The following is a 22703-nucleotide window of genomic DNA, read 5'->3' as shown; positions in this document are numbered from 1 at the left end:
CATATTTCATGGTCTACGTACCGTACATGTACATGTAATTCTCATGGCCTCAGTCCGTGAAATCGAAAGGAAACGTCAAAAACTGAGAAAATTATTGTACAAATTGATCAGCAATTGTCGATTCACTCGGGTCTTTTATATAGGATGTCCCAGTTTGCAGCCAGGACTATCTCTTTGCATGCAGTCTCACAGGAAACGGATGGCGTGCGTCTCTTTCTCATTGCTACACGGAACTCTACAACTATTCTCTCGACAGATGCCGGTCAAACATCAAGTGATTGATATTCGCTTGATCCTACCCGGGGCAATTCATGTCAGCGGTGTATTATGTATTTTGAGTTATCGACTTTCTCCTCAAATTATGGGTATTATTCCATATACAACCATGACCACCCGTTCCTATGGAAACAAACCCAGAACCCTCTCAGGCTTTACTAGTGGGGTCGTCTTCGTTTTTTGGTTATACTCCATCAGCTGGGTTTTTGCAGATTGAAATGGATATTAGTAAGAGCAATTAAGACTTCATTGGTAAGAGGTAAATTAAATAATACGTATTAATGTTTTAAGATTGTCTATCGTCTTTATTCTATGCACAGAAATGGAAATGAGGAATTCAATTTGGTTCTTTCCCGATAATGTTAATTGTAGCAATGAGTTTATAAAGTATATAGATTATGATAGAGTTGAATCGAGTACCTCATGCATGTTACCCCTTGAAGCAAGGATAAGTAAACACAGGTAACTACACACAGGACACTGCACAGGCTTTGAGAAGGATACCCTTTTAGCAAACCCCCCTCCAAATGTACCACTACCTTTCTTTGTGTCCTAGCTGTGGCCCACCACATGCATGCAAACGATACTCTGACTACAATCCCACTTCCTGGTAGCGATACAACCACACAATTAACTCGGCAAGTCGAGGGAAGAAGACGCAAGCTGTGGAAGCTGTTCAACCATAGATATATAGAGTAGAAGTGGAACTCTTATCTATGGTTCTGAAGTACCAGCAATTCCCTTGAGGAACCTCAGACTCAGTACACAGATGTCAATAAGTTTGTTAATGTATTAAAGAAACGTTCAAGAATACGTTGTAATGCCGATCCTCTTCATCATGCTTCTCAGTCCTCACCCGCTGTTTCTGAAAAGAGTAATGGAGCGAACCACTTTGTTCCTGTTCAAGCATCCGACAATGAACTAACTGTAACAGGCCATGCGAACCTAATTCCATCCAATAATATTCACTCTGACGAACACGCAGCCACCTTACAAAAGAGAGACAGGAAAGTGGATGAATATACAAATCAGAAAAACACAACACCACCACCTCAGATCAAAAAAAGGCCTGAACTTATCACTACTGAGGAACTTACCTCTGCAGAGCCATCATTTTTTCTCTGAAGTTATATCAAGTAGCACACCAAACAATGTTATGGTGCCGGATCTACAGCGCCTCTCTGGTGAAGTGGAGTGTCGACCAAAAATGCCTAAACTCGATTATGTCGTGGAAATTGATCAGCCGAAAGAAAAGAAGAAGAACACCATGATAACAATTATATAGTCTGTAATTAAGATTTATAGGGACTCTTAGGCGGGACTCGTAGCTTTCCAAAACCAAAAGTCATTCTCCTTGTGTGGTACCCCCTCCCCCCCCCCCCCCCCCCAGTGAGACTACCAAACAATAACATTTTTTCTAGTTGTTGCATGAGCCTTCACAAAGTTAAGTGCAAGTTCAAGTAATGCAAGCACAGTTAATGACCAGTACCGTACATTCCACTGAGTTGTTATTAAAAACTGCTAAGAGTACGTAATGTACGCTAATATTTAGAGATGAATTACTGGCTGCCTAGACTGACTGTACTGTATGTACTGTGTACCGGAGCTTGTTGTGAAGGTGTGTTATTAAGTTTTGTAAACCTACTGTAGACTCTATATGTAGATCTACGATGAATCACATTTCAGTATGCAGTAGATCTACAACTCTTACAGGTACAGGCAGGCTATAAAGCTAGCCCATATGAATAGTCTACATTCAATCTGATGAATGTAGCTTCTTGATTCAATAGACCAGCCTTGATCATGAGTAAATCTATGCGCATATGCATGGCTAGATCTAATTGGTGTACCATAGCCAGTCATACAGTACAGTACGGCATGTAGTCTACATACGTATGATGTTGGTTCATGACTAGCAGTGTAAGGTGTGTATGTCTGTCATGGCATTGCTCCGGCCAGCAAGTGGAGTTGCACCTGTTGTATAATTTGTGGCTGTTGTAAATATGTTTAGCCCATAGCTGATATCCAGTTATTGAGTGGTTAGCTATAATATACTTCAAAAGGTGTGTTTACTAGCTATTGGTATGTGTGGTATTTGTGGTAACTAGGTCTACCTCATTGCTCCTTTTTGTGCATGTAGCTACCTAGCAATGGCTAGCCTCGATTCAAGGCCGATTAAATTCAAGGCCGATTTTACCTCATTGCTAGAGCACTAAAGTGCAAACCCTCAGCGTTAATTTGGGGTTTAGTCTACAGCCACATGTACACATGGCATGTACATATGTACAGGCCTCAGGTTAATAATAGTGACTAGGCATTTTGTGTGTGGTCATTGTTTGTACATACTCTAGTGCAGTGGGAAGGTATGTTGCCAATGGTTATCCCTGTGCATGTAGCCTAAACCGTTCATTGGGTGCATGCATCAATCACTTGTGGGTTTTTATCACTTCCACCATGCATTCCACCTTTTGAGGTCAATGATATTGTTTTGTCTCCTCACAGAAACTTCTTCAACCCCTGCTGGATATTGCTTTAATGCCATCCAATCACCAGACAACAGTTTGACAATCTCAGCAGCTGCTGTGATCCCCTCAGGCAATACCACCTACACTGACGTCATCTTCCCTAGTGTACAGCTACCATCTCAGACGTGTGGGGATCGATACACTCGCTGTCATGTGACCATACACTACGAGGAGGCTGGAACCAGAGTTGCAGTTTTAGTTGCTGTTGGAGATGGAGCAGCTGTTGCTTTGTTTGACCAAGAATCCTCTAGTTTAAACTTTATTGAACAATACTTTGTACCACTTCCTGGTACACCAAGTTGTGCTCTCACTACTTTTATAGTGGATGGTGTCGTGGTCTATGGACTGTGTTATGAGATTGTGTCCGGTGAAGAAGTTATTGTGCAAGTGTTTATAATCTTTTTGGATTTTGGAACATTGAGTCAGTCGACAATCATCTCTAACATTGGACGTAACACTAGGAATACATTGTATATCTCAGAAGCTTTTCATTCCACTTGTTCTGGAGCAACGTTCGGTACCAACTTATACTGGTACGGGAATGCATTCCTGCACAGTCTACGGATCGATATTGATTCACCTCTTGTCTCTATGGACACTAATATATCACAGTGCTTCGACAATGGCACCCAGCAAGTGGTTTTGTTTCAAGACAGATATCTGTTAGCGTACTGTGGATCCAACACTGTGGAGGTCGATATCTGTGGCGAGGCTGCCCTTATCGTTAATTCAATTACCTTCTACTGCTCTGGAAGGAGGGATACATTTTTGGAAGTTGGAGCTGGAAATTTAAGTTTCAATAACAATGTGATTCCATTCCCTTTGGATCTGTCTTTTCCGTATGTGGGTGACTGTGTGGAGATAAATGGAAACGTTCACTTTATTGGATCGTCAGCTGATGGAACTATTGCTCTCACTGATGTGTTACAGAACTCCACAACTATTCTCTCGACGGATGCCATAGTCAACCATCAAGTGATTGATAATCGATTCATACTGTACAGTAACTCCACCTCCTCCGCTCTATTGGACCTGTCTTGTCCGGATCCATCCACTCCAATTCATGTCAGTAATGTGTCCTTTGAGTTATCGAATTTCTCCGCAAATCATTCATTTTCGTGCTTTACTGTTCAACCAACGCAACCACCCACCATGACCACTGTTCCTGTGGAAACAACTGCACAAGCTTTGTCTGACGGTGCTATTGCTGGAATTGTTGTTGCCTTAATTGTTTTGGTCAGCATAATTGTTGCGGGATCAATCATAATATGGAAATGTAGGACATATTGTACTGGGTAAGTTTTTCCAGTTACTTACTTAATATGCAAATAATTGTTGTCATTTGAAGGAAGTAATTATTCATTCATGCTTTATTATGCACAGAAACAGTAATACCGTCGATTTTGTTCCTGTGGATTGTAGCAATGAGTTTACAGAAAATCAGTCAGCAGTATTCCCCACAAAAAATCATTCTGTTGGATCTCTCAATAAAGTTGAATCGAGTTCCTCATCTGACCAAATTAGCAAGGACAAGCAAACACAGGGCACTACACAGGACACTGCACAGGACACTACACAGGGCACTACACAGGACACTACACAGGGCACTGCACAGGACACTGCACAGGACACTGCACAGGACACTACACAGGGCACTACACAGGCTTCTATTGAGAACAATACACCAATGCTGAAACTAGCAGAAGAGGAGGTAGCAACGACACAGGAGAATATTGGCACCCCTACAACTGTGAAATCTAATTGTAATAAGAATGCACTTGTGACACCCGAAATTCCTTCTGTACCAACATTGATAACTCAACATCAAAGTGAAAGCCCTCTGGTTCAATCTGATGAAGAGAGATGGACTTTTAATGGAGAAGAAACGACTGCTGTTCCACTCTCAGATAGGAGTCAACAAGAGTGTGATCATTGTCACGATACAGTTAGCCCTGGGCTCCCTCTTGGAATCAACGCACACCACACAGATCAATATGAAGACGTAGCGCAAAGAAGAGTTAGACTGTCTGAACGATATGATCGTGTGAAAGCTGACGTTACCAACACCCGTCCAGAACATTCTAACTCACCAACCACACCTAGCAACTCAGACAACGATGTTGATTCTCCAGAGCCCAACAACGACCATGAAAACTGATGCAATACATGAGTTAGGTTAGCTAAGTGTTGGCAGCTGACACACAATTAGGTTTTTAATATATCAGTGTTAATTAATTGGTGTTAATCATCACATAATAAAAATGAGTTTAAACAGGGTAGATACAGATGGCGTATTCAGACAAATTGCTTGCATGCCCACTCCTCCTTAATTTATGTAAGTATATCCAAACCAACAAAGGACTCCATTTTGAATGACTCCGATTGCGATTCTAGGGAGGTTAGTATCCTTTTAGTGAAGTTAGTGTTACAATAATTATATAATATACTCATTGGACAAACCCTGGGGCCCAATATATCTTTAAGGTAGGACAGGTGGGATTTTATAGCCAAACGAAAATACAAAAATAATGGTAGTAGATATATATGAGGAAAAAGTTCATTAGCAGCCAAAAAATTAATGTACAATAGCAGCTAGCTAGCTAATAATGAGTATGTAACTGGTGTTTTGTCCATACCTGGTACTAAATAAGATATATCAGATACATCATTGGTCGGGTCGGCTTCTTGGCTGATAGTTGTAGGGGAACGCTCTTCAGAATCAGATTCCCTATTACCTTCTTCTTGAGGGACGTCCTCAGCTTCATCAATTCCGAAACCTAGATCGTTTTCTCCTTCCGTGCAGCCTGGAATCTCACTGGATGGATCTGCCTGTACACTGAAGGGAGGTTGCTGATTGCTCTGACAACGGCTGTGTAGTAAAAAATATCATCATAACACATTATAATAATACAATATTAGGACTCACCGTGATGCAATGATGATGACTGCTGGAACTACTACAACCAGCAATAGGAATAGAAATGCACCAATTCCAATGAAAATGTTATGCACCGTAGTGAGATTTTTTTCTGCTGGTTTTTGCTGTGGTAACTGTAACAACTGAACAAAGTTCGAAGCATGATCCATGTTGACTACTGATACAAACTCTTGTACGAGTACATCAAACAAACGTAGAGTCACATTGCTTCCACTGAACACCTCTTCCAGTAGAACATAGCGATTATCAAACACTTGTGGTTTGGTGCATATAGCTGATAAACTAGAGAGAACAATCCAGTTTCCAGTTTCTAAATTTACAAGAAACGCCCCTAGTGTAAAATCAGAGTAGAGATAAAACAGTTTTTTTTCAACACCAAAACAAACGCTTTTTTCGAGATCAATTTCTTGCCCTGGTATAATGATTTCCTTGCCTCTGTAGTGGATTGTACTGTTAAAATCAGATTGAATGATAGCAATTTCAGCAACTATAGAGCCATTTTCATTCGAACAGATCACAGGATAGCCAGTCTCGTTGTAGTAATGGGATGATATAACACTTGGATCGTCAGAGCTCCAAGTATCCAGTACAATGTAGTTTGTTTCACAATAGACTAGGTATGGTATGGTCGAATAAATGTCAGTAATATCGCGAAGCTTCAATTGGTGTATAATCCCCACACACTCGGTAATAGGATGTGACCTTTTCTCAAGCAATCCAATGCTTACTATGGTCAATATTGGTCCATTTGCAAGCAGGAGTCTCACAATATCAAAGTAGTCGAGAACGGAAATGGCAGTTATTGGGAGGGCCATCGGTATGTCCGTTATGGGGTTGAACCTCACTTGACTCAAATTGCCTAGACTGTTAATGGCACGCACTTGAAGATTGTTGTCAACTTCATTAACACACAGCGTGTAGTACTGTTCGTGTAACTGCACAACTGATGTAGGACTGCAGTCAGCAATTCCTTGATTTGCTATAACCTTCTCGACCATTTCAAACAATTGCAGTGTCGTCTCATACAGAAATCTTAGCATGACCATCGACTGATTAGCTGGCACTCCAATCAAATACTGGACAAAAGACTCGTTAAGCACTTCCTTCTTGAACAACATGTGTGAATCACATGGAGCAAGAGAGCATTCGGCAGGGAGGAACACATTGTCGATAGTGATTGCCTCCGGAGTTGAACAGGGAGCATTGGAACAAAGTGGAGTGATGGATATACTGATGCCTTGAGTAGTGTTTTGAACTGAAAATAGGGCCAGCTTTGAGTTGATAGTCAGAGAGAGGCTCGCATTGTCACTTCGTCTGGTTTCGGAAACTTGGCAAATGGTACACACTGTGTGAAAAAATATAATTATAACAAGATTCAAGAGCCCAGATATATGCTAGTATCTCAGGTAGCTAATTGTATGAGTAGCTAGCTATATCACTTACCCAGCAAGATAACAAACTCCAAGACAACCACACTCCTCCCCCACAAACTGTGGGAAGCCATCAGATAAATGTACTTTGTCTGTATTAAATAAAGCCACAAAGTGTATTTGGTTACATGTGGAGGGGGGGTTTCCCGGGGAAGATCCCAGGCAGGCAGCTATTCGTGGCTAGAGAATACCCTACATGATTATGTTTCAGACTACATATTACCGGGTATGTACCTGCGAAACCACAGCTCACTAAACTAGACCTAGATCTGAGGGCTCATATCATAGAATGGCTGACTGGCTACTGATTCTGGCACTGTGCATAGGATTTGACCAAACATTAGGTAGTAAAAATAATGTTTACGCTCCTCTGACCTGTTTTTTATTTATATATCGTATTCATTTATGCAGGAGATGTCCCAATCTGCAGCCAGGATTTTCTCTTTGCAGTCTCACAGGAAACCGGTGGCGTTGGTCTCTCCTTAATCTTTGACAATGATCTCCCGTACACTTCGTCCGAAGCTCAAAGTCACTTGCAAGAAACTTTGCAGGGACAATTTTCTAGCGCATGTGGAGACAATTTCTTTCGCTGCAAGAATCCACTAATTTTGACAACTCAACAGAAGACATTTATTCAATACCTAATTTTTGTACCGCTCGAAGATGGCCTGCTGATAAAGGAGGTCGTGCAAACAGGGCTATCCATAAAGCTTGGAAAGGAATATTTGTTGAGCACAAGATCAGGTCAAGAACAGTACAGCTGCAGCCCGATCAAAGCATTCGAAATTGCCTATGATTACTATCTAGTATGTGCAGATACAACACGAAACTACATCTCGCTGCATAGAATCTTCCTAAACAAGACTGTACTGCAAGAAACTACTCTTTCTTCTGCTCCTATTGCGAAATTTCACACTCCTGATGAGGACATGCAAACAACACTGTCTAATCCAATCTATGTCAATGAAGGACTTGTCATTAAAATGATATTTTTTTCTGTTGGAAACTCAATGTATGTATTCGACATAGTTGCATTTGGAGGGGATGAGTATGGCAACGTTGGATACAACTGCACGCATGTCCGAAGTCTGCAGTATATTGGAAACTCGCGACTGTTGGCCTACTGCGACCTTGTGAATGTCTATTACAGCATACAGTATGAAGATTGGGACTTTCAGTATTGGAATGAAGCAGATGGCGTACCTTATGCCTGTCCTAATACCAGTATTGAATTGATAGTGTTCTCAGCTGCGAACTACTTGCGATATAGCATTAACGATCTTGTTGGCAACACTAATCTACTTGGATTTAGTTTTTCTGACGGTGTATGTTTTGGAGCTGCAAAAAAACCAACGATGTTTGCCTACAGCGATTTAAGAAATGTGTACATTATCAATATGGAAACTTTTAGTCATACACAAGTTCTGAAAACTTCTTGTACTAACCCTGGATGTCTGTCAATTGACGTCATCAATAATCGATATTTGGTGATTCGTGAGAACAGTGAAACTGATAAAAATCTGCACATTTTGGATGTTGAAAATGACTTATCTAGTGTGATTGCAGTGCAACACTACACGCCAGCTCTGTTCAAGTTTGTTAACAATGTTGCCTTGGACTGCGTGCTCATAGCTCGCAACGAAACTCCAAGTGTTATCTCTTTTGCTGATGATGACTCTCAGGACTTCTCGGGAGCTATAGCTGGAGCCGTGTCAGCAGTATTAATAGTTGTTCTTGTTGTTATTGTTGTTGTTGGTTTAATCGTTGGTCACATCCGTTACAAGCGGAAACGGCCGAATTAGTGAGTTAATTGATGCAATTTATAATAATGTTGCTATGTTTCCTCTTTCCTCTTTCTTCAGCCCAACAGAACAAACAGATACATGTAGTGAAAGTGGAAGTGAGTTACCAGCTAGCAACCACAAACCACAAACTGCATGATTGGGTACTAGGCAATCATCAATAAGGATGCAATACTAAATCCTATGAGGGATTCCACCTTGTGTACCATCTTCAAACCAGTGGCTAAGACCGAAATTAGAGCAAATAGGCTTGAGAGGTACAAAAGCAACAGAGAGCCAGATTCAATTGGTGCAGCTATTACAGCAAAAGATATAAAAACGGAATTGAAGAGAGCAAGCTGAGCAAACAAAATAATGAATGTGATCAAACAAATGTGACAACCATTCTTGAGCACACATTTTGGAATCAGATTTTGTTTAAGTGTGCCCCTTGTTGCCTCGATCCCCAATGTAGTCATAATCCTTGTATCTATAAAAGCGCATAGTAGCAATCAAGGCAATCAGGGCAAAACGCTTTGTTCCTCATTATTTTTAGATCTAGTGCTTTTTTCCTCAACTGCAAATAAACACATAGCAGCAAGTGCCCATATAAAATCCACAATGGGTAAAACAACGAGAAAAACAGTGCTCATTACGTATGTGAACTTTTTTTTACAGAGGTGGTCGTTATAGCAACTTCTCACAGCAGTCAACAAACACTTGCAAGGTACAAAATCGTTTGCATTTTTGTGGAAGTATTCTTAGAATCAATGATTTTCATTTGCACTGTATAAAAAAAATCAGGAGTGCATGAAGCCATAAATACTCCTGATAAAATCAATATTCATACTATTAAATTTTGCACTATTGAACTCACATACACACACACACACACACACACCCACAGTGTCAAGGTTGTCCACCCCCTGCTGTTAAATAGACCGAGTGTGCAAGTGCAAGTAAACAACTATAATCCAACAAACACATCCCCGATTGTGGCTACTAACACAACCGCAACACAGGAGCAAGTTGGGAACACAGACAGTGACTCACACACAATGAGGGAAGTCCATCAGATGGGGGACATCTTACCAGCTCCATCCTCTCTCGGACTAATCGCCAAGGGGACAAATGCAGCAACTAACTACATAAAAGGAAGTCAAGATCATGGAGAGTGGTTGGAAAGGCCCAAACTGCAGCTGGGCGTTACTGATAATGATCAAGGAAAGTGGGAGAATCGCTCTGAATCTGAAAGCAGCCACTCAAGTCTCGGCAAAGATGATAACATGCCATTGCTGAAGGATTACTGAACTTGCAAGCTAAACGTTCACCCTAAACTTATGCACTATTCATGTGTGCTGCTTGCAATAACTGTAACAGAACAATTGGACCAATAGGCCCTAGCACTAGTGTGTTGTGTTTGTTGAGTGTGTGTTGTACTCAACTAATGAGCATTCCTAATATATGAGATCAAGAGAATCGACATCCTGTGAGTAGCTGATCGCACTTTGAACTATAAATGTAGCTAGGCCATTTTAAGTGCCTTTAGGAAATCCTGAGAAAGCTGCTTGTGATGGCTAGGGCTGCAATAACATTCCCAGTGTTGGTGGGACTCCTCCTAACTACCACTAGTACTGTTGCCTTTGGGGAATCTACCAATCCCCTGCCCCACAATGGTAAACCAATGAATCTATTCTAGATCATCATGTAGACTACAATACATATAAATTCAGTACATGTACATGTATAATACATTAAACCACATTATGTCATCATGTAAAACAGGTGCTTCAGTTCTGTACATGTGTATTAATTAAAACCGCAAGATGTTTACGATACACGTACTACACCTTGTCTACCCCTCTTCCCAGGAATCTGCAGGAGACAATACCTTGTGGCAGCTACCTCAACAGACACAGGGACTCTACTATACCTCTCAACCTCCGAGCTCAATAACTTCACACTTGAAATTTCTGATCGCTTTTTGCCAACCCAGTGCGGCGAGAACTACGAATTATGTGATGTCCTACTAATTGAAATGGAGTCTGAAGTAATCGTTTTTGTCCCATCACAAGGAGGGTTTGTCATGGTTACTTATCGGGTTGGTGAACTCCCTCACGACATCTTTCATCCAGTCACGGCAAATTGTCATCCGGTAAAAGTATTTTTGAATTCCGAGCACAATCTTATTGTGATCGTGTGTGTTGAGTTATCATCTGATACCAATGGATCGCTGTTTATTTTCGAGTTCAGTTTGTCACGGATGACTTTACGATGCTCTGAAAGATTTGTACTTCATAACTCTAGAACTTTATCCGAAGCTGTACACGCAAGCAATCGTATATTCTTCACCGAAGACGATGACGTGCTAGTAGCTGAATCCGAGGCGTCTTCATCGCTCGAACCCGGATTCTTAATAACAATAAATGATTGCACACAAACTAATCAAATAGATGTCACTGGGAACGAAGTCTCTATCTACTGTACTCAGAACGATGACAGCTGGACAGTCGTGGCTAATTCTCACTTCTCCACACACCACACCTACTCTCGCTATCCATGTCCTGGGTTAAACCAATATGTCCGCGTTGAAAATAAGAGACAAATTATGTTTGGCAACACCACTCAACAATCTTTAGTTGGTGAACTCCCTGATGATATTGCATATGCAGCTTGTCTAGGATCTGAAGATTCTTTTGTGTTTTGGGCGTTTACTGAAAATGGACGGTTAGTTAGTGTTCCTTTAACAACCGAAAACCACACGCTAACCAACTTGTCAGAATGCACTACTGAGGGGGACAATTGTCTAAGGCCATCATTTGATGCCAGGAAAACTAGTGGAGCGTACTTCAATCATGAGACAAATCAAGTCCATATTACAAATATCACCAGTTTGTGTGGACACAGAACAGTCAACATGTTCGGGACCCCACAATTGTTACGAATTACCTTAGGGGATAAGGAAGACAGCTGCTCATGTGCCAACAAATTGCCAACCACATTGCCGACCTCATTGCTGACCACATTACCGTCCTCATTGCCGACCTCATTGCCGACCACATTGCCGACCTCATTGCCGTCCTCATTGCCGACCACATTGCCGTCCTCATTGCCGACCATATTGCCGACCTCATTGCCGACCACATTGCCGTCCTTATTGCCATCCTCATTGCCGACCACATTGCCGACCTCATTGCCTACATCATTGCCGACCTCAGTTTCATTGACTTTGCTTGTTGTGGGCATTCTTCTCATCATTACAGTTCATTATGGCTCTGGTATATACTGGCTCTGGTACTGCCGGCTCTGGTACTGGTTGCCCCAAATTATTTATTACGGCCAGATATGACGTTTGGGTGTGGTTTGGTAGATAAGTATATAAGAGGAGGATATGGACCTATATCCTCTGCTACCGTGGTTACTCTGAGGCGTAACCAAGGGGTATGTAACCATGGTATATAGCGGAGGATATATGGGGTGCATACCCTCCGAGTAGGTGTGGCATATCTGACTTATATCACATGACTGCAGTACTATAAAAGGACCTCCCCTTAACAACAGTTCAATCCACGATGCAGACTGTAAAAAAGAACAAGACTACCGTACTTATTTGATTTAAGGCGACACTTTTAAATAAATACAAAGCTAGAGGTCGTTTCTTTTGGAGGTTGAAAAATTATGTTGAAGTCCTAGCTGGTGTCGCATATTTATATTCACCATTTAGGCCGGTGATGGGGGAGACAGTTAACTTTGTTTGCTCACAGCTTGTTCTCTTCTTTATATCTTTTGCAGTAATAGCTGCATAGCTGCATCAGTTGAATCTGGCTCTCTGTTGCTTTTGTACCTCTCAGCCTCTTTGCTCTAATTTCGGCCTTATATATAGCCACTGGTTTGAAGATAGTGCACAAGATGGAATCCCTCATAGGATTTAGTTTTGCATACATTAGTTACTCTTATATTTCTTTTGATTGGTGTTACTACAGTGGCATTGGGTTAGTTTCGTCTACAATTAAGTATACACTTTACTAATTCAAGTATAGTGGAGTAATTGCTTTTCTAGGAACTATTATTGTTCCATCGGTTCTGGCGACTACTGCATGTGGGAGGAATTTTTACAACTTGTATCAAAGTCAAAACAAAAGAATCCTCTGCTAATCCGACAAAACCACAGGAAAATGTGTCACACAGGACAATAAATCCAACTCAGGAAACATATCACAGAAAGATGTGTCACTGTGACAGGGCGCTCAGGAGACACACCGCAGCAAGATGATTCTATATAGTTGTAGAAGTACACATGCATAATTAATGTTGACTTGCTATCAGCCATGCATGGAGCTGTAGGTGAACTTCATTTGGTACATGCTGCATATACCCTTTTTTTTTATAATAATTTTGCAAAATGCATGGATACACTAGTAGCATAATTATTATGCTAACCTAATGTGTGCCCTGTATATAGTACTTACAATAGTGTGTACAAATTAAAGATAAAGACTAATATTATACTAATGCAAGTTACAGAGTACATTTCTCTTAAATGACAAAATCAATGTACTTTCCTGCAGCTCCAGTGGTAGTTCATTCCATATATTATAGATATTGCTTTTGGGAAAAAAGAGTTCGCATATGCATTTGTCCTGCAAATTGGTCTTTCAATCTGTATATTTTTTGTGCTTCTTAGATTGAGAGGGCATACTCTTCTTTCTAGCGGTGGATCAGGGAATTTAAAGTTACCATTTACCGTATAGCGCGAAATTTTCGAGGCAGTTATATTTCGTGGATTGGCCTCTAAAAGCCATTTCGTTGCACAATGTTCGCGGAATGACTGCTTACCGGAAGCCACGCCTTTAAATCTTGCACGTTATAGCAGGTAAAGAACGATTTTCGTGGACTTAATTTTTGTGTAGGATTGCTAACCCACGAAATCCACGAAAATTAAGCCCCTCGAAAATTTCGCGCTATACGGTATTACCAGGTAAAGGTATGATAGTTTCAGGTACAATCTTCTTGTGGAAAGGGACGGTAGGTCCACAGTATCTAATAGGGAGTCGTAGTCCCTATTCCAAAGTTTTGTGCACATTTTAAGGTAGCCTCGATTCCATTTTAAGGGCAAACTTTTGTATTTTGTGAGAATTTGTTTTTTGGTGTGAATCCCAAACAGGGGCAGCTAGCATATTCCAGTTTTGGTCTCACAAGTGAGATGTAGAGTTGTCTTAAACATTCTAGTGACGAGTGGCCATAGAACTGTCGGTAAATTATACCAACCTGCTTGCAGGAATTTCTGCACATTCCTTCTATGCGTTTTGACCATGAGAGGTCATGAGAGATCCACACGCCAAGGTACTTGTAGTGGTCAACTTTAAGTATAGGGGACGTCCATTGATATTGAGACACATGTTGGGAAGTGGTGGGCTGAATTTTCGATATAATCATGTATTTACACTTGCTTTGGTTAAACAAGAGTACATTTGTTTCAGACCATGCTTGGAGTTGGTCAATATCTCCTTGCAATGTTAGATAATCTTCAGGAGGATGGTAAAGAAGAAGATCATCAGCATAGAGCAAGAGACTTCCTTCATTTTGATGTAGATCAATGTAGATTAGGAAAAGAAGAGGTCCCAGCACCGAACCCTGTGGAACTCCTGACACAACCTCGGAGATATTTGATGACTTTCCATTTATTGTGATATACTGTGATCTATTCCTGAGGTAGCTTGCTATATACCCAAGATACCAGATGGGGATCTAAGTTCAGATTGGTTAGCTTACTCATCAATATCGAGTGAGGAACCTTGTCAAATGCCTTTTTGAAATCAAAAAAGACTGCACATACACTCTGACCATCTTCAAGCAGTTTGTGCCAATTGTGCACTGCCGTAAGCAACGCACCTGTGGTGGATTTTCCTTTAGTGAAACCCCATTGTTTATTCGAGAGGAAAGATATATCTTTTAGATGTTCTAAGATTTTGCCATACATATGTTTTTCCAGGAACTTTGCAAGGATGGAGAGTAGCGATATAGGGCGATAGTTTAAGGGATCAGACTTGTTATTTGATTTGGGTATTGGAGAGACATGAGCCAATTTCCAGTCGTAGGGCAGTTCACAGTTTTTTATCGATAGATTGAAAAGCATGCATTGTTATACTTGGGGTGATCGTTTCAGCAGTAGCCTTCAGCACAACTATATATAATTATATACATGATGTATATATATACTCAACAAATTTTTGGTATTCTACTCTATAGATTACAGGTACTGTACAAGAATGATATATCCACAGGAAAGACAGAGTTTAGAATTCTCATGGAGGTGGAGTAGAAGCGTATGTGCCTATAACCATAAACAGAAGAACTGACCTTGTGACATTCTCTGGCTTAAGGTGAAGAATACTACTAAGAATACCGTCCCTCGACAGATAGAGAATTCTTCTCACATTTTGAATGTGCACTCTCTAGAGTCTGTTTAAAACATGCATGTTGGATTCTTCTTGCAACCATACAGATTAGACTATTACTATTGTTGAGATTGACTGCCAATAAACATTTTTCTTTCATATAGTAAATTCACAATAAATTTAAGGAATAGTACCAGCAAACTATACAAAGACAGCAACTCAAAAACCAACTAAAAAAAGGTAATGGATAGACAACGAGTCAGGTCCCAGGGGGGTGATCGAGAATAATTCTAGAATGATCCAGAAACGAAGGATGCATGATCAATGTGTGAATAAACAACCAAAAGAAAAACTGTGAATTACACAACAGCGTAAATGTATGGTATGACACATGATAAATAGTACATCAGGATAAAACAGGATAGAACAGGATAAATCATGAACAATCATGCCAGTACACATGCCAACATACCGCCGGCCAAGACCGAATGGTCTTAAAGTATAGTTTCAAAACATTTCCTTGCATATAAGTTCATCTTCAATATTGTTGTTCTTCACTTGATAGTAGGAGTGCGAGCTTGTTAATCGGGCGTTTGTATACACCATTTGAAGTCTTGATGGTTGCCACACGAACTAAACCATTGTGTCCGGGGTGAACTTCAATCACTCTAGCCAGTGGCCATTCGTTGAGTAGAGGGGAATCTTCTTTGATAACGACCATATCGCCAATGTGGAGATTTCTGGTGGGGTGTTTCCACTTGTGGAATCTTCCCATGTGAACTAGATATTCCCTGGACCATCTCCGCCAGAAATGGCGTAACAATGATTGGCATAGGTGCCATCGTTTCAGTAGGGACATCTTTTGAGTCATAATTAGTGATGTGTCTGGGAGAGCTTTGAGTGGTTGGCCAATGAGAAAGTGTCCAGGTGTAAGTGCCTCAATACCATCATCTTCATTATTCAGTGGCACAAGAGGTCTACTATTGAGACAGGCTTCAATCTGAGATAGAACGGTGGACATTTTTTCATAAGTGAGCTTGACTTCACCGAGGATCTTACGCAAGTGTGTTTTAGTGCTCTTCACAGCAGCCTCCCACAATCCTCCAAAATGAGGTGCGTGTTGCGGTATGAATTTCCATTCAACGTTCTGTGATGTGAGAAACTTAGAGATGGAATCTTGCACTGCCTTTGTCTTGAGGTACTCACTGAGTTCTCGCAGTTGTCGGCAGGCTCCGACAAAATTGGTTCCATTGTCGCTCCATATCAAATTGGGCAAACCACGTCTGGCTATGAACCTTCTAAGACAGGCAATGAAGGCATCTGAAGTTAGGTCGGTTACTAGTTCTGCTTTCACTGAAAGAGACACAAATACACAAATGTATGCTTTGACTATGGTTGGTTTCCTCACGTGGCCATACTTTATAGATACTGGGCCAGCATAGTCAATACCCACCTTCTCAAAAACTGAACCAGGAGTGACTCTTTCAATTGGCAACTGGCCAAGCATCTGTGGATGAGGCTTGGCAGATAATTTCCTACACACCACACACTTTCTGACAATAGATCGGACAGTCTTTGATCCACCAACAATATGGTAACGTCTATTTAGAGAAGCAATGAGGATCGTTGGACCAGCGTGTAACAGTCGAAGATGTTCCGAGTGTATGATCAAATGGGTCAATTTGTGTTTTGCATGAATAATCAAAGGGTGTTTCGAGTGGTATGGGGTTGTAGATAATTGCCTTCGCCCACCAACACGTAGCAGATTGTAATTATCAACAATTGGGTTGAGTGTGAGGAGTGAATTCGACTTAGATAGTGGTTGCTTGCTGAGTATGTGCTCAATTTCTGTCTTGAAATGAGCCGCTTGGATAATCTTAATCCAATAGTTTTCTGCTTCTTGGAGCTCTGACATGGTCAGAGGTGTAAGAATTCTCTTGGAATGATCCTTGAATCTGCTATTTTTCATAAAGCGAATGATCCAACAGGTGACACGCTTGAGTTGGTTGAGTTTTGAAAACCGATCGACTGGAATCACAGGTTGGGGGAATGTTTGTATGACCACTAATGAAATCTCTGTTCCTTCATCATCATGGCTGTTGGGAGTAAGTTCGACTTGTGTTGGCCAATTGGTTTGGTCTTGCTTGAGTCAGTCAGGGCCGCTCCACCAGAGAGGGTGATCTAGCAATTCAGAGGGGTAGAGGCCCCTGGATGCACAGTCAGCAGGATTCTGGAGTCCATTAACGTGTTTCCATTTGTCTGGTGGCATCAAATCAAGGATGGCTGAGATCCTGTTGCCTACATAAGTCTTAAAACGCTTAGGACTGCCGTCCAGCCAATTCAGCACTACTGTGCTGTCTGTCCAGGCATGTATGTTAGACAATGGTATGCAGAGTACTCGTTTGACGTGGTGTAGCAATTGAGAAAGTAGATGTGCACCACAAAGTTCGAGCCTTGGAATTGAGAGACGCTTGATCGGCGCTACCTTTGTCTTGGACATTACCAGAGAGATTTGATGGAGACCAGAAGTATCTGTGAGACGAAGATATACAACAGCAGAATAGGCTGACTCTGAGGCATCTGAAAAACCATGGAGCTGGGTGGATACAATTTCTGTGTCTGTGTCGAAGTGGCAACGGGGAATGAGCTTGTGAGATAGTTCGGGCAATTCGGTCCGCCATTTCGACCAAATGTCTTTGATATGCATTGGAACTGGATCGTCCCATACCTTCTGCAGCAGAATCTTCACCTTGATGGTGGCAGGTGAGAACCACCCAAGCACATCAAATGTCTTGGCGATGTCTGATACTAGGGCTCGTTTGGTCAGTGTTTCAAGTGGAGGTGGTTTGGCAACAGTGAGTCGAAAATGATCCTTCTTTGCGCTCCACACAATCCCTAGAGTCTTGGTGTATTCATCATTGGTGGGTAGCAGTTGTAGTGGTTGACTGTCTCTGAGCTCGGGAGATATGTTTTGTAACACAGTGGTGTTGTTAGAATTCCATTTCCTGAGTAAGAATTCTCCCTTTGCAAAAAGACCATGTAGTTGTCGTTGGAGCTCAACTGCTTCTTCAATCAAGTTAGCACCTGTTAGACAGTCATCGACGTAGAATGAAGTGTTCACTACATTTGCAGCTTGTGGAAACTCAGTAGCATGATCAATAGCATTTTGTTTGACTGACATGTTTGCTGCAAAAGCAGAAGCAGAGACACCAAATGTAATTCTCGTCATTCTGTAATCGACTAGAGTGTTGTCGGGCTTGCTGCGCCACACAAATCTGTGGAGATCCCGATCGGGTTGAGTCAATTCAACAGCCCTGTACATCTTGCTCACGTCAGCTGTGATCGCAATCTTGTGTAGTCGAAATTGTAATAGAACATCTATCAGTGGAGGGTGTACGGTGGGTCCGACCAACAGTGTGTCGTTCACTGAGACGCCAGTGGTAGACTTGGCTGATGCGTCAAATACAGCGCTCCTTGTGAACAGCATGCATTGGCAAATAAAACACATCTTCGTTTTGTTTCTGTAAATCAGCAACTGGAACAATTTCAGCATGATTCAGGTCCATATATTCTTCCATGACAGCAGCAAATTGTGAGAATTGTTCCTTGGAGCGTAAGGTCCTTTCTAGGGATAGAAATCTGCGGACGGCTTGTGCTTTGGATTCTCCAATCGATTTGGCATGTGGATCCTTGGGAAGTGGGACAATAAATCGACCAGTTTCTCTACGAGAGTGGTTTCTTTAAAATTGGTGAACAACAGTGCGTTCTTGTCGGGAGAAGTTTGATCCAGTTTTGGTGCTTTCTTCTATTTCCCAGAACTTTCTCAGGATATCATCGCCAGAGGTAACAGATGCATGGTAATTAGTGATCTTGTCAGGAGTAGTGGAGAGTTTTCCTGTCTTTCCAGCAAGTACCCAGCCGAATGCCGTTTCAAATGCCACAGGGGATATTGATCCGGCCCTGCAGTAACACCTCAGTGTAAATATCAACTCCAAGAAGTATGTCAATTCTTCCAGGTTGGCCAAAGTCTGGGTCAGAGAGGTTCAAATCGGATAGGTGCTCCCATTTCGAATCAAATGGAGTGGGTTGCACTGGTAAGTCACAGGTGACCCTTGGGACCACTACCGCAGTGACTGGCATCTTTTCATTTGGTGAATCGGTCGGTGAGATATAGAAAGTGGAGACTGAGTGTAGTGGGGAGTTGTGAGATATTCCCGCTATTCCAGTGATCTCAAGATTCTTCGATGATCTTTGTAAGTTGAGAGATTGCACCAATCGTTGTGACACAAACGAGGTTGACGAACCAGTGTCCAGTAGACCACGTGCTCTGATCTGAGAACCATTGGGAGCATGGATTAACACTTGGCAGGTCATCAAAAGCGTATGTGAGCCCGATCCAACCTGTCCAACATTAGTAGATACAACGCTGGCTGTGAGAGATTGCTCGATCGTTGGAGGGTCCTTGGTGGTTGACTATGAGTCAGGAGGTTTAGCATCAGGAGGTTTAGCATCAGTGTGCAACAGAGTATGATGAGTTTTTTGACACCTTTTACACTGATGAATACTTGTGCAGTTTCTTGCCATGTGTCCTGTTCTGAAGCAGTTCAGGCATAAGTTGTTAGAACGGATAGTTAGCAGCATTTTGTCATGGGGTAGGTTCTTGAACTTGGAGCAAGTGTATAGAGGATGTTTCTCAGTCTTGCACACGACACAAACAGTAGCATTCACCTCAGACACATGTCCGATATGAGATGGAATCAATCTGGGTGGTTTTCTTGAGTCATTTCGAACATGTTTTCTTTCTTGGGTAGAGCAGGTCTCTGCAGCTTGGGCACGGAGGTTGAGAAATTCCAATATAGCCTGTAATGAGGTACGCTTTTTGTGGCTTGGCTAGTCTTTTGCCATTCAAACATGGTAGTTTGGTCGAGCTTTAGTTCCATCATGGATGTGATGAAGGCTCCAGAGGGGTCTTGGTCCATCGCCTTGAGGGCGCGCAGGTGTTGTTGAACGGTATCGTGAAGACGTCTCAATTCTTTGCCAGAACCATCTTTAAGACTTGGGGCTTCACATATCTTCTGGACGTGGGTTTGATGAATTAGCCTTGGTCGGTCGTATCTCGCCTTGAGCGATGCAATTGCTTCCAAGTACTGATCGCCCGATTGCGACAATCCTTCTATGACTGCCTTTGCATTGCTAACGTCCCTGCGGCTGTGTATGGACACATCAAACTGTTCCCAGAATGTTTGCCAGCTGAGCAGGTCACCATTGAATGTAGCTATTTCAATTTTGGGAAGATTGACTCCACGAGTCGGAGTTTCTGGTGTGGTAGGGACGAGAGCTTCGGTACTAGGGCTGTAGAGAAGCCTCTTCACGGTGACAGACATGTCGAATATCAATTTCTCCTGCCTCTTGATAGTATCATTTAGGGGGTCAGAGTCGTCCACGGTGATTGATATCACGTTGTTGCGAATGTCAAATAGTTCTCGCTTGAATTCCACGAGTTGTTCTTGGTAGAGGTACACCAACGGTACGTCATTTGGGTCGGCAGCGAGTGTAGAGATATCGTCTCCTATGGCAGTGAGTTTTGCCTGCAGTTGTGCCAACTGGCGTAGAGCCAAAGTACGTCCATCAGTGACAGCCGAGATTGGTGCCGTTGACAGCACTTGTAGCCTAATAGTCAAGTCAGTTACATCTTCATCGTGACGGTCCAGTTCTTCTTGTTCAGGTACTGTAGCTTCGTCACTTTCCAAGGCATCAATAATGGCCATGTGATGACTTCTGTAGTCAGCATTGTAGGTCTCTAGCCTTTTCAAAAGTTGTGCAGCATGGCTCACAACAATATGATTGTGTTCTGCTGCCTCCAAATCATTGGTCTTGTTTCCAAGCTTAGTTATGGACGATTTTGTTACTCCTCTTCTTCGTCGAAGGGTTGGTAAGTCAGCCATTGCAGTGAAAGGCTGGTGTGGTTTGAGTCTGAGAATGAGTTTGTATCACTGTTCGTATCAACGTAGTGCACCTTTGTGTAGCTAGACAAATGAGCACCTTTGTGCAGTGGATTTGCACCTGTGTGCTAGTCGAACAAATCAATGCACCCTTGTGCAGTCGATAGATGAACACCTTTGTGTAGTGGATTACACCTTTGTGTTAGTCGAACATATCGAACAAATCAAAACAAATCGATGCACCTTTGTGCAGTTAGACAGACAAGCACCCTTGTGCAGTGGATTGCAGCTGGTCGAGTCGTCGAAGTCAATAGAGAAGATTGCAACGAAGAACCAGTGATAAACAGCTTGATTCTCTGCGTATCCGGTTCGAAGGACCATAAATGTTGGATTCTTCTTGCAACCATACAGATTAAACTATTACTATTGTTGAGATTGACTGCCAATAAACATTTTTCTTTCATATAGTAAATTCACAATAAGGGAATAGTACCAGCAAACTATACAAAGACAGCAACTCAAAAACCAACTAAAAAAAGGTAATGGATAGACAACTATTTATAAGAGTCAGGTCCCAGGGGGGCGATCGAGAATAATTCTAGAATGATCCAGAAACGAAGGATGCATGATCAATGTGTGAATAAACAACCAAAAGAAAAACTGTGAATTACACAACAGCGTAAAATTTTAATGTATGGTATGACACAGGATAAATAGTACATCAGGATAAAACAGGATAGAACAGCTAGGATAAATCATGAACAATCACGCCAGTACACATACCAACAATGCATGTATAATTTATGTTGTTATAAGAGATATAACTTCAACACTTCATTTCTAAACTCAAATTAAACCTACAAAAATGCTGTTCACTAGTATGACTGCTGAATAATATACCAGCTACAACAATTAATACATGCACCAATGAGAGTCACAGAAAACTCAAGAACTCAAATTTTAACCTCAGACCGACCAAACATGCATGACTCTTGTCACCGTTACGTTGTGCAGTTGCAATTCAATTATAACTGCCAAGCATTTTGTTAAAGTACATGTATATAAGTAATACGTGCATGTGCATGTACCGTATAGAGGGTATATTTCGAGGGTATAAATGTTCGTGGTTTTCGCGGATTAGGCATGAACCGCGAAAATTTATAACCGCGAAAACCTTTCTAAAGGCACATCCGCAAACATTTATACCCTCGAAATATACCCGCTATACGGTAATTACTGCATTTTTTTTGGCAAATGAGCAAAACTACTCAGTTACTGAGTACATAAATTACTGAGTACTAAATGATAAAAATCATGTACATGTATATAATATAATGATGACATCAGAGCATGCGTAAGCCCAAGTGCCTACGTGTTAATTCCCAACTTATCTGCTCTCCCACATTTGAATAT

The 22703-nt window shown here is 41.7% G+C and overlaps 7 protein-coding genes across 9 annotated transcripts; 3 read left to right on the top strand and 4 right to left on the bottom strand.

Annotated features, from left to right (window-relative positions):
* The first annotated feature begins 1748 nt into the window (after window positions 1–1748).
* On the top strand, window positions 1749–5096 carry LOC135351069 (uncharacterized). Its single transcript, XM_064549977.1, has 3 exons — window positions 1749–1894; window positions 2779–4096; window positions 4185–5096. The coding sequence occupies exons 1-3, from the start codon at window positions 1831–1833 to the stop codon at window positions 4957–4959; spliced, it is 2157 nt and encodes a 718-aa protein (XP_064406047.1). The 5' UTR covers window positions 1749–1830; the 3' UTR covers window positions 4960–5096.
* A 189-nt stretch (window positions 5097–5285) lies between these two features.
* Window positions 5286–7305, bottom strand: LOC135351070 (uncharacterized). The gene is made up of 3 exons (XM_064549978.1): window positions 7183–7305; window positions 5728–7084; window positions 5286–5670 (listed from the first exon to the last, which is right to left on the bottom strand). Exons 1-3 carry the CDS (start codon window positions 7241–7243, stop codon window positions 5394–5396), a joined length of 1695 nt encoding a protein of 564 aa, XP_064406048.1. The 5' UTR covers window positions 7244–7305; the 3' UTR covers window positions 5286–5393.
* Window positions 7306–7348: 43 nt separating this feature from the next.
* LOC135351059 (uncharacterized) lies at window positions 7349–10433 on the top strand. Its single transcript, XM_064549960.1, has 5 exons — window positions 7349–7513; window positions 7581–8970; window positions 9032–9069; window positions 9629–9677; window positions 9858–10433. Exons 1-5 carry the CDS (start codon window positions 7459–7461, stop codon window positions 10258–10260), a joined length of 1935 nt encoding a protein of 644 aa, XP_064406030.1. The 5' UTR covers window positions 7349–7458; the 3' UTR covers window positions 10261–10433.
* A 51-nt stretch (window positions 10434–10484) lies between these two features.
* On the top strand, window positions 10485–14592 carry LOC135351064 (mucin-4-like). Of its 3 annotated transcripts, XM_064549972.1 has the most exons (4): window positions 10485–10626; window positions 10822–11959; window positions 11996–12019; window positions 12080–14592. In XM_064549972.1, exons 1-4 carry the CDS (start codon window positions 10524–10526, stop codon window positions 12297–12299), a joined length of 1485 nt encoding a protein of 494 aa, XP_064406042.1. In that variant the 5' UTR covers window positions 10485–10523; the 3' UTR covers window positions 12300–14592. The 3 variants fall into 3 exon arrangements, with proteins under 3 accessions (XP_064406042.1, XP_064406041.1, XP_064406040.1); XM_064549971.1 differs by having other exon boundaries at window positions 11996–14592; XM_064549970.1 differs by having other exon boundaries at window positions 10822–14592.
* Window positions 14593–15555: 963 nt separating this feature from the next.
* LOC135351065 (uncharacterized) lies at window positions 15556–17497 on the bottom strand. Its single transcript, XM_064549973.1, has one exon. The coding sequence runs from the start codon at window positions 17315–17317 to the stop codon at window positions 15887–15889; it is 1431 nt and encodes a 476-aa protein (XP_064406043.1). The 5' UTR covers window positions 17318–17497; the 3' UTR covers window positions 15556–15886.
* On the bottom strand, window positions 17497–19268 carry LOC135351066 (uncharacterized). Its single transcript, XM_064549974.1, has one exon. The coding sequence runs from the start codon at window positions 18899–18901 to the stop codon at window positions 17498–17500; it is 1404 nt and encodes a 467-aa protein (XP_064406044.1). The 5' UTR covers window positions 18902–19268; the 3' UTR covers window position 17497.
* A 693-nt stretch (window positions 19269–19961) lies between these two features.
* Window positions 19962–22489, bottom strand: LOC135351067 (uncharacterized). Its single transcript, XM_064549975.1, has one exon. It carries the CDS (start codon window positions 21291–21293, stop codon window positions 20106–20108), a length of 1188 nt encoding a protein of 395 aa, XP_064406045.1. The 5' UTR covers window positions 21294–22489; the 3' UTR covers window positions 19962–20105.
* Window positions 22490–22703: the final 214 nt, after the last annotated feature.

This window comes from Halichondria panicea, chromosome 17 (assembly GCF_963675165.1).
Source record: "Halichondria panicea chromosome 17, odHalPani1.1, whole genome shotgun sequence".
Taxonomy (NCBI): domain Eukaryota; kingdom Metazoa; phylum Porifera; class Demospongiae; order Suberitida; family Halichondriidae; genus Halichondria; species Halichondria panicea.
This window is presented reverse-complemented; position numbering and strand designations above follow the sequence as displayed.